We start from the raw sequence: 11,886 nt of genomic DNA, 5'->3' as shown, positions 1-11,886 counted from the left end.
GGGGATTTTTTATTTCCTGAAAAGACAAGAGTGGTGTCGATCTGCCTATTTTTATGAGCCTGAACCACCTTTAACAATGCTCACAGTAAGGTAGGAAAGTAAAAAGGTTATTTTTCTGAGAGACTTGTGCATCTATGGCATAAGGTTTCCAACGTGTAATTTATCATCTCAATTCTAGAATTGCAATTGAAGTGGTACAACTTAATTTGAATTGGAAGTGAATTGTTAGGAGACATTAAGATCTGTTTTGCTTTGTGTCATGCCTCACTGGAACATCAGAGTGGGTGGAAAGTGATGCAGGACTGTTTTGCTTTAAAACTCATATTTATTATTTTTGTTTTAGATTGTCGAACCACTAAGAGAGAAAATAAGAGATTTGGAAAAAAGGTATGTATATTTTTGTTTCACGTTTAGGAAAATGCTATACCTTAGTTATTGACCTTAGAAGGACTATTATTAGTTCTTTATATATTTTGGATAGTAACTCCTTATCACATGTATAATTTGCAAATATCTTCTCCCATTTAGTAGTTTGCCTTTTCATTTTGTTGATGGTTTCTTTCACTGTGCAAGTTTTTTAGTTTGATGAAGTCCCATTTATTTACTTTCGTTGCCCTTGCCTTTAGAGTCAGATCCAAGAAATCATCTCCAAGACCAATGTCATGGAGCTTACTGCATGTTTCCTTCTAGAACAGGGGACCCCACCCCCCCCGGGCCACAGACCAGTACCAGTTTGTGGCCTGTGAGGAACTGTGCTGTGAGGGGGTGATCGGCAGGTGAGCGAGCAAAGCTTCACCTATATTCGTAGCTGCTCCCAGCTCTAGCATCACCGCCTCAGCTCCATCGCAGATCATCAGACATTAGATTTTCATAAGAGCATCAGTTCCTGGTGCCAAAAAGGTTGGGGACTGCTGTTCTAGGAGTTTTATGGTTTTGAGTCTTACATTTAGTCTTTAATCCAGTTTGAGTTCATTTTCCAGTTTTATTCTTTTGCAAATGGCTGTTCAATTTTCCCAACACCATTTATTGAAAAAACTGTCCTTTCTCCATTGTGTATTCTTGCCTCCTTTGTCATAAATTGCTTGACCATATAGGTATGGGCTTATTTCTGAGCTCTATTCTGTTCCGTTAGTCTGTGTTTCTGTTTTTATGCTAGTACCATACTCTTGATTACCACAGTCATGTAATATAGTTCGATATCAGGGAGCATGATGCTTCTAGCTTTGTTCTTCTTTCTCAAGATTGCTTTGACTATTCGGAGTATCTTGTTGAGTTCCATAAACATTTAGGATTGTTTATTTCTGTGAAAAATATCATTGAAGTTTTGATATGAATTTCATTGAATGTAGATTGCTTTATGTAATGTGGATATTTTAATAATATTAGTTTTTCCAATCCATGAGCATTGAATAGCTTTTCATTTTCCATTTATTTGTGTCTTCTTCCATTTCTTTCATCAAAATCTTATAATTGTTAGGTCTTTTGCCTACTTGGTTAAATTTATTCCTAGGTATTTTATTCTTCTGATGAAATTGTAAATGGGATTATTTCCTTAATTTCTCTGATAATTCACTGTTAGTGTATAAAAAAGATTTTTGTATATTGACTTTGCACCCTACATCATTACTGATTGTTTTATTAGTTCTAACAGCTTTTTGGTGGTGTTACAGTTTTCTATATACAGAGTCATAAGTAAGTAGTGACAGTTTTACTACTTTCTTTCTAATTTGAATGCCTTTTATTTCTTTTCCTTCCTATTTGCTCTGGCTAGGACTTCCAATCCTGTGTTGAATAGAAGTGGTGGGAGTGGGCATCCTTGTCTTGTTCGTGGTCTTAAAGGAAAAATTTTCAGCTTTTTACCGTTAAGGATGATGTTAGCTGTGGGCTTGCCATACATAGCCTTTATTACGTTGAGGTACGTTTCATCCATTGTACCCACTTTGTTGAGAGTTTTTATCTAAATGGATGTTTAATTTTGTCACATGCTTTTCCACATTGTTGGGATGATCATATGATTTTTTATTTTGTTGTGTGGTATGTCACGTTGATTTGTGGACGTTGAGCCATCCTTGCATCCCTGGAATAAATCTTGCTTGATCATGGCGTATGATCTTTTTAATGTGTTGAATTCAGTTTGTTAATATTTTGTTGAGGATTTTTACCTATATGTTTATCAGGTATATTGGCCCGTAGTTTTCCTTTTTTATGGTGTCCTTTTCTGATTTTGTATCGGTAATGCTGGCTTCTTAAAATGAGTTTGGAAGCATTTTCTTTTCTAGTATTTTGGAAGAATTTGAGAAGGTATTAAATCTTTGAATGTTTGATAGAATTCAACAGTGAAGCCATCTTTTCCTGGACTTTTGTTTGTTGAGAGTTTTTGTATACCGATTCAGTCTCCTCACTAGTAATCAGTCTGTTCAAATTTTCTGTTTCTTCACGGTTCAGTCTTGTAAGATTGTATGTTTCTAAGACTTTATTTCTAAAAGATTGTTCATTCATATATAATTGTTCACGATGATCCTTTGTATTTCTTTGATAATGGTTGTAACTTCTCTTTTCTTATTTTATTGGTTTGAGCCTCTCCTTTTTTCTTTAGTGAGTCTATCTAAAAGTTTGTCAATTTTGTTTATCTTTTCAAAGAACCAGTTCTTTATTTCATTGATCTTTTCTGTTGTCTTTTTAGTGTGTATTTCATTTATTTCCATTCCGATATTTATTATTTCCTTTCTTCTAATGGTGAATTTCGTTTGTTTTTCTATTTCCGGTTCTATTGGGTATAAAGTTACATTGTTTATTTGAGATTTTTTTTGTTTGTTTATGGATAGGCCCGTATAGCTGTAAACTTTCCACTTTAGAACTGTTTTTGCTGTACTCCATAGATTTTGTGTGTTGTTTAATTTTTTTTAATTTCACTTTTGACTTTTTTCACCTTTGACTTGTTTCAGTAGCCTGTTTAATCTTCACATAATTTTGATTTTTTAAGTTTTCTTCTTGAAATTGATTTCTAATTTCATACCATTATGGTTGGAAAAGATGCTTGATACGAGTTCAGTCTTCTTAAATTACTAAGACTTGTTTTGTGGCCTAATGCGTGAGCTTTCCTGGAGAATGTTCCATGTGTACTGAGAAAAATGTGTATTCTGCCATTTTTGGTTAGAATGTTCTGTATATATCTATTAATACAGCAGTCCCCAACCTTTTGGCACCAGGGATCATGGAAAACAGGTTTTCCACAGACAAGGGAATTGGGGCATGGTTTCGGGATGATTCAAGTGTGTTACCTTTATTGTGTACTTTATTTCTATTATTATTATAATAATATATTACATTGTAATATATAATGAAATAGTTATACAACTTACCATATTGTAGAAACAGATGCCACCAGAGGTAGCTGCACAATTGAAGTACATCAGCTCCCTTGCTACTATAATACTTGCCACCAGATGCAGCTTGTCACTTGCCACTCACTGATAGCGTTTTGATATGGATCTGCAAGCAGTTGATTTATTATGGTCTCTATGCAGTCAGACCTCTCTACTAATTTTAATCTGCATTTGCAGCTGCTCCCCAGTGTTAGCATCCCTGCCTCAGCTCCACCTCAGATCATCAGGTATTAGATTCTCATAGGAGCACAAACTCTATTGTGAACTGTGCATGCAAGGGATCTAGGTTGTGTGCTCCTTATGAGAATCTAATGCCTGATGGTCTGAGGTGGAGCTGAGGCAGGGATGCTAATGCTCTCTAGAGAGCAGCTACAAATAGAAATGAAGCTTCGCTTGCTCGCCTGCTGCACCTCCTGCTGAGTATCTCATTCCTAACAGGACACAGACAGGTACCCATCCATGGCCTGGGTTTGGAGACCCCTGTATTAATCAATCTGATAATGTGTCGGTTAAGGCAGATGTTCTGTCTGGATGACCTATCCATCGCTGTAAGTTGGGTAGTAAAGACCCTTACTATTATTTTTTTTTTTGTCATCTATTTCTCCCTTTAGGTCTGACTTAGGTGCTTCCTTGTTGGGTGCATAAATATTTATGAATGTTACATCTTCTTCCTGGATTGACCCCTTTGTCATTATGTAATGTCCAGTGTTATCTTTTATTAGTTTATTTTAAAGTCTGTTTTGTCTGATATAAAATAGCTACTTCAGCTTTCTTTTGTTTTCCATTTGCATGAAACATCTTTTTCCATCCCTTCACTTTCAGCCTCTGTATGTCCTTATAACTGAAGTGAGTTTCTTATAAACAGCATGTATATGGGCTCTTGTTTTTTTATCCTTTCAGCCACTCTGTGTCTTTTGATTGGGAATTTAAGTTCAATTAAGTTTTAAGTAATTACTGATAATTACGTACTTATTGCCATTTTGTTAATTGTTTCTTGGCTTTGCAGTTCCTCTCTTTTCCTCTTTTGCTTTCTTCCTTTGCGGTGTGATCATTTTCTGTATTCATTATCTTTTCTGTATTTACTGTAGGTTTTTGCTTTCTGGTTACCGTGAGGTTTACACATAGCAGCGTGCACACGCGCGCATATACACACACACACACGCACAATTTTAAGTTGTTAGCAAATTAAGTTTGAACTCATTCAAAAGTTCTACATTTTTACTCCCCCACCCCCACATTTTATGTTTTTGATGTCACATTTTACATGTTTATTTTGTATATACCTTAACTAATTATTATATAGTTATTTTTACTTCTTTCATCATATAACCTCATATTAGCTTTATAAGTTATTAATTTACCACCTTTATGTGAACCTTTACCAGTGAGATTTTTATTGTGTTGTCTTTTTACTAATTAGTAGTACCCTTTTTGCTAAAAAGAAGTTCCTTTTGCATTTCTCATACAGCCAGTTTAGTTGTAATGAACTCCTTTAGTTTTTGTTTATCTGAAACTCTGTCCTTTAATTCTGAATAATAATCGTGTCAGTTAGAGTATTCTTGGTTGGAAGTTTTCTTCTCTCAGAACTTTGAATTATCATCATGCCACTCACTTCTGCCCTGCAAAGATTTTGCGGAGAAATCTGCTCTAGTCTTATGAGGGCTCCTGTGTATGTAATAAGTTGCTTTTCTCTTGCTGCTTTTAAAATTTTCTCATTGTTATCAACTTTTGACATTACGTGTCTTAGTCTGGGTTTCTTTCGGTTCTTCTTCTTTGGGATTCTATGGGCTTCCTGGATCTGGATATCTGTTTCCTTCCCTGTATTTGGGAAGTTTTTACCCATCATTTCTTGAAATACGTTTTCTGTCTTTTTCTCTCTTCTCCTACTGGAACCTCTAGAATATAAACATTATTCTACTTGATGTTGTCTCATAGGCCCCTTAAGCCATTTTCAATTTTTAAAATTCTTTTTTCTTTTGGCTACTGTGTTTTGGTGATTCTACTGCCCTATCTTCCAGATCAGCAGTCCCTAACCTTTTTGGCACCAGGGGCCAGTGGTCCTATGAGAATCTAATGCCTGATGATCTGAGGTGGAGCTGAGGCAGTGATGGTAGCACTGGGGAGCAACTGCAAATACAGATAAAGCTTTGCTTGCTCGCCCATCGCTCATCTCCTGCTGTGTGGCCCTGTTCCTAAAAGGCCATGGACTGGTACTGGTCCGCTACCCAGGGGTTGGGGACCCCTGTTCTAGATCACTGATTCTTTCTTTTGCTTCATCTAGTTGCCATTGTTTCACTACTGTGCTTTTCAGTTTCGTTATTGTATCTAGCTTTGTGACTTCTGTTTGGTACTTTCTTACCTTTTCTATCTCCTTGCCGAAGTTCTCACTGTGTTCTTCCATTCTTCTCCCGAGTTCAGTGAGCATATTTATGATCATTACTTTGAACTCTTAATCAGGTAAATTATTTATCTCCATTTTATTTTTTTTCCTTGAGTTTTATTGTGCTCTTTCATTTGGAATCTATTTCTTTGTTTCCTCATTTTGTTTGATTCTCTCTTTATTTCTACATATTAGGTGAAACACCTCTCTCCCCCAGTTAAAAGGAACAGCCATGTCTAGGAGACAGATTTTATTGTTTAACTTTGCCTTGGCTGTTGGTCATCTCTTGAACCTTGATGATTGTTTAAGCAGCCTGGTTTATTCTCGGTGGGTCCCAGTTGTTGACGATATGTCAAGACCTATGTTCTCAGTGTTCCCTAGAGAGGGACCTCAGTCGGCACTTAGTTGCAGGCTGACCGGAATCTAGATTCTCAAGCAGAGCTTTTACAAACTGCAAACATACACAGTTCTGTGGGCCACAGTGTAAACCCTTCTGGCCGCTAGACCCATGGTCTGTGTCCTCCTTGGCAGCAGCTTCAGAAAATCAGAGCTCCAGACAAGTGTATGACTCCATTCTGGGAGGTGCTGGCGAGCTGCAGCAAGTCTCAGGGAGAGCACGTGTTGGCTTTCCCGGGCCTGTTGCTGTGAGAGTACTTCCTTATCATCTGGTATGTGGTAAACCTGAAGCCTACTCCTCAGGCCGAAGCTCCAGGACAAATAGCCCATTTGCACAGGAGAACTGGGAGTGTGTACTATCTCTGCGGTGACTTGGGGGGTGAGGTCGGGGAATGATTGCCTGTGAAGAGCTGTCTTGCTGAATGTTTTAGCTTCATGGGGTCCAGAAACACAGTTCTTCTCAGCCACGAGAGCCAGGTGTTAAGAGGTGTCCCTTGTGTGGGCTTCACTAGCAGGCTGCCTTTGATAGGGCTGTGGGAGCAGCACGGATGCGGATGCCAGGCATGCCACTGGCTCTTGCAGCTGATTAGTGGCAAAGCACAAAAGTGGCTTCCGCCAGCACTTTTGTTCCTGGAAAGAGTCTATCATTGGGCTCCTGCCCCTGGAGATGCTTTAACATGGGTAGATGAATCTCCTTCACACTCATGTGCGGTGTAGGCACTTTTCGAACCACTGCTTTTGTGCTGGGTCCCAGGGCAGGTGAGTGTCCACGTGAGCCCTTTCAGAGTGACATAGACCCCTTGCTCCTTAGGGAGAAGCTCCATATTTCTGAGATCCTTCTCTAGGTGGGTCACCAGGGCTGGGGTGGAGTTTTTAGTGACACCAAGTCTCTGCCTGTACGACCCATCTCGATGTGGCCCTTGTATCCTTGCTGTGGAGGAACTGTTAACCTGCTTTTCAGGTCTTTTTCAGAGCAAATTGTTCTATATGTAGCTGTAGATTTGTTGTATCTGTGGGAAGAGGTAAGTTCCAGATCTTCCTAGCTGACATCTTGAAGCACCTCTCTTTGTGTTTCCCTCTCCACCCCATGTCAGTTGGGCTTTATTCTCTGAAGTTTGCATCAGAGAGCTCTCCAGAAGTGAAGCAATGTTATATTGCTATTATCATTTCAAATCTTTACTGCTTAAATGAATCTGGTTCAAAGCTTAAACCTGTTGGTGAACCACAAAGCTGAGTTGCATCTCAGAGAAATCTCTAATCAAGCCAGCTGCTCTCCAGTGTTTAATTATTTACCAATAAATAAGATTACAGCCTCCAGATTATTCAACAGTTGTCGGAGATGTGTGAAAATGAATCCTTAGCACCTTACGGTGCTAAGTATAATCAACTAGTTGTCATTTCACTTTCTAGGTCAGGTCCTCAGTCTCTCTCCACTTTTGTTTTTGTTGCTTCATTTCTTTCCCATGGTCTCCGAAAGTGTTCTAGGAAGCTTTAATCAAGTGGAATAGCAGTGTCAATAAAATACCATTTTATGAAGTTCACCAAAGATGAGGAATTTTGTCTGATCTGTTATTGTGACTTATCTCAGCACATCTTCAAGCCATCATTCTCCATTCTATTTCTCGGGTTTAGCTTAGTGCACTAAATCAGTCCTTTTGGTACTTCACAATCAAGGCCCTATTTGTTGGTGTGTAACCATAGAAATCAGATTACAGCTGTCAGCATGTTATCAGTAGTCAGAAAAATTTGATATAAATTTAGTGCAGTGCTTTGAAGGGTGCCAGGCTTTTAGGCTTAAATAATCCCTCACTGGGAGAGAAAGCTGGTGACGTGGTCAAGATATTGAAGGACTTGTTTTGGAATCGTTTCTAAATCGCGATGGTTGACAGTACACAAACATATCCAGATGAATTGAGTCATGTGAAAGCATCTAGTTTTATTCAACCATAAATTCAAAATTGTATTATTTGCATGTAGGATTGAAGGAAAGTGGTTCAGTAAATTCAGCAACAAGGAAGGTAATGGCTTGCTTATCACTCTCCTTCACCCCTTTTATGTGTCATGGAAGCAGTAAGAAACTTTGATGGTTTTCCCAGTATGTCAGGGAATCGTGGTTATTTCTTCTAGAACGCAAAGAAGTATGTGGTAGTAAAGAATGAGAGATGGCCATCTATATGGAGATTAAGAAAAACAATAAACCAGAGATTTGAGTTCTGCTTCTAACATACTCAATGATATTGAGCAAAGTATCTTTACCTTGCTGGACCTAAGTTTCCTTATCCATAGATAGAAATCATCAGACTAAATGTTCTTGAAGATCTTTTCATTTCTGACATTGACCTCAATATTATCAGCTTTCTTGATTTTTTTTTGCAGTCTTAGCAGAATTAATTTGGATTTGTGAATTGTTTGCATCTAGGTAATTTTAATTATTGCTCCCATACCCGAAGAGTATCCAGTAGTAGTGGTTTCTCATATTAACATAAGGTGCAGCAAAGGGAATGTGCACCCCCCTCACCCCCAAAACCAAAAATAGAAGCAACTTCTCTTTTAGAACAAGTGCTGACAAAATATACATAAAGGCATATTAGCCTGCTGGGCCCTTTTGCCCACTTCATGAAGTCTTGAGGTTTCAGAATTACTACTGGCTCTTGTACCATGAAATGACACTGTTGAGCTGTGTGACAACATGTAAGAAAGGGAGAAAGTGTCAGGCTGTGAAGACACACAGGTGCTGACTTCGCCACAGAGCACATGGAATGCTTTTCAAGTTAATGTCTTTGTTGGAAAGTTTTCCAACTTCGCAATCTTTCTTACTCATCGAGGATCTGTGGGGAAGCTCACAGAGCAGTAGACCCCCTCCCATTATGGAAAAATGAAAAAGCATTCCAGTCACATACTCAGAGGGCAAAATTGCCACTGTCTTGTAGAAGGGAAAAGCACTAATTAGGAATAAGTCAGATGGGATTTCAGGTGCAGTTAGGTCTCATTCTTTCTTTCGTAGTTCCAGAGAGCAAAGTGTTAACATATTCCCTTGGGGCTGGTTCCAGACTGGAGGCCCATGACTATGGCAGCAGCATCTCACTCTCTCTGATCAGTCCAGGTACTAAACAAGACCAAAAAAGGCTCAATAGTTGATGGCAAAAATGATGGGAAGTCAGGAGGATATTTTCACTCAGGAAGGTGTATCTGATTAATGATACAAAATGGAGTTGGTATCGTTTTAGATTCTGCTCTTGAATCCTCAGAAATATCTGCCTTCACTGGCTCTGAGGTAGAAGTATTCTTTCGCTTCTTTCCCCTCCTGGGTCTGGATATCCTTTTCTCTCTTACTTTCTCCAGGAATCTGCTTCATCAGTTTACAGACAAGCCCAAGTTTAATTAAAAATCAAATGTCACCTGATCCCACAAGCCTCTCTTACTGTCCTAACTTTCCATCTACTGTCCAGCTTTTTGAAAGAAAATCTGTACTTGCCACATCCACTACCCCACAACAATCTCACTTTTTAGTCTTTTGCAATCAGTCGTAAATTCCTTACGCTGTACTGAAACTGCTCTAATGAAATGTGGCCAATGGCTTTCCGGTTACCAAACCGAGTGATTTTTTTCTTTATAGAGTCCGATAAGATTGACTCTTTCCATTCTGGACATTTTTGTTTGTCCTTCCTAGGCTTTCTCTCATGGTGTTATGATGAGTCTTAAATCAAGTGATGTAAATGCACTTAACTCAGTAAATATTAACGGCTGTTGTTATTCGGGATACTGCTTTCTAGTTTTAATGGTACCTACTTCTTTTTTTCCTCTGTTGGTTTTATCTATTCTCTGTGCTCCTTAAATACAGAATTTCCCTGTGCTTCTGTTCTTAGCCCTCTTCTCTTTTAAATTGTGCCCAGAGTGGATTTTCTGTTAAGCGGATTCAAAGCTTCTCTTTGTGCTTTTTAAACTGGAAGGAGAAGCACGTGTATGAATATAATCTTAAAGAATTTATCTGTAATTTAGGCTTGTCAAACAGTCAGAGTTACCTTTAAAATAGCTGCAGAGGTTAAGAATTTGCTTCTTGGCCCTGCTTTACTAGTTACTCCTTCTAACGTGGTTCTGTTCTTCAGATTGGTGAACAAGTTAGGTGACAGATGAGCCCAAGTTAATGTTTCAGTTAGAATGTCAAGTACAGACATGACTTCGTGGTGGAAATCAATGGAGCTCTGTCTAGTTTTATTTTTTCTAACTGTGTGATAAGAATGATCAAACAACCATCTCAATACTGGTAAGATAAGACTGTAACAGGAAATATGTTGTCTTGATATGCTTCTCATTTTGAGCAAAGTAGCTCCTAAGAAATAATAATATTTTTGAAAGATAATGATTATATTTATATAGGGAAAAAATGGGGACACTGCCATTCTAGAAGTCCGAGTAAGTGAATTATGTGGGCTTTATGTCTTCCTCACCATCCCCTCATATCTTAATTCTTTGCTTACATGCCATTTTAAAAATTTCATCTCTATATCTTTAAATGTCCTTTGACTAGATAGCAAGTAATGATAATTTAAATTCTAAATGAAAGTACTTCTTTACAGTCTGTCCTATTAAATAGTAAGGTTAGAGTCTGAAGTGGCATAAAGTAATTACCAAAGGATTAATTGGGAGGTAAGAAAAGATCCATTATTCAATTCATACTTGTTTCCACTGGTGGGGTTTGGAACTCGGAATTGAGTCTGGAGTGGTGGGTGTGAAGTACTCAGAAGATCAAGGATTGGGCAGGGGTGAGGGTTGCTTGCAGGTATTGCTGAATTTACTTTGCCATCCTCTGCCTGAGTGATTGAGGAAGTGTTCAGAATGACAAAAAGTGTCACTTTACAAACAAGGCATCTGTCAGGCTCCCTCAAAGCCTCCATTATTGCTCTGACAGAAGAAAGAACTTACTATGGCAGGATATGCCAAAGATGTCCCCTGCCAGGTGACAGCAGGAAACTCTGAGGTACACAGAGCTAACAACAAGGAGGGGAAAGCCTGATTCTCTCCCATTCCCTCAGACTTTCCCACCTGCCTACCTCTCTTTTTGTGGTCCACAGAGAGAACTTGACCTTTTGAGAATCTGGAAGCTGCTAACAGGGGAATTGCCTTCTTGTAAGGGAAAGCCCTCCCGCTGTGTGCTCAGCTTCATCGAGCTCACACGCTTCTGGGAGCTGAGGGACTCCTGCTTCAGGCCCTCTCTCCAATGACCTGTCACATTCTGTTCACTTCTGCGACCATTAAGGAAATGCATTCTGCATCCCAGGCAGCAACATGGCAACAATACCCCTGGCTCAGCAGCTCTCCAATTAAAATCACTATAAAGCCAATTTCTTATAATTTATTTTTAAAGCACTTTAAGAAAGGATATTTGAAATCTGCATGTATCAATTCCCATATAACATCTTATATGCCATTTGCTCTTTCCTGCTCCTGAAACATCAGTGTGGTTTAGGACCCCTGGCACCTTTGGCAGGAGCAAAAGGCACTGAAAGATAAGACATCTAGTAGGTGCCGAACAGACTGGGAGAAACAGGAAGTGTTGATGCTCCATCATTTCCCCGGGGTGCTGGGCGGAAAGGGGATGCTGCACTTGTGAACCTGCCCCAAACAGGCGAGTCATCTTTGTTGAGATCTTATTTTCCTACTCCTCCAAGACACATCTGTGATCTGTGACGTCACGCAGCTGCTTTCTTCCTTCCAGGCCCTAAT

At 39.0% G+C, this 11,886-nt stretch overlaps 1 protein-coding gene across 1 annotated transcript in view; it reads left to right on the top strand.

Moving 5' to 3' along the window:
- Positions 1–11,886, top strand: part of UXS1 (UDP-glucuronate decarboxylase 1) — a 101,654-nt gene that overhangs the window by 29,897 nt on the left and 59,871 nt on the right. The window contains exon 5 of the mRNA XM_039840081.1: positions 344–387. Coding sequence (XP_039696015.1) covers positions 344–387 — 44 coding nt within the window. The remainder of the gene's footprint in view (positions 1–343; positions 388–11,886) is intronic.

The sequence above is a fragment of the Pteropus medius genome, unplaced genomic scaffold (genome assembly GCF_902729225.1).
Source record: "Pteropus medius unplaced genomic scaffold, Ma_sr-lr_union100, whole genome shotgun sequence".
NCBI lineage: Eukaryota > Metazoa > Chordata > Mammalia > Chiroptera > Pteropodidae > Pteropus > Pteropus medius.
This window is presented reverse-complemented; position numbering and strand designations above follow the sequence as displayed.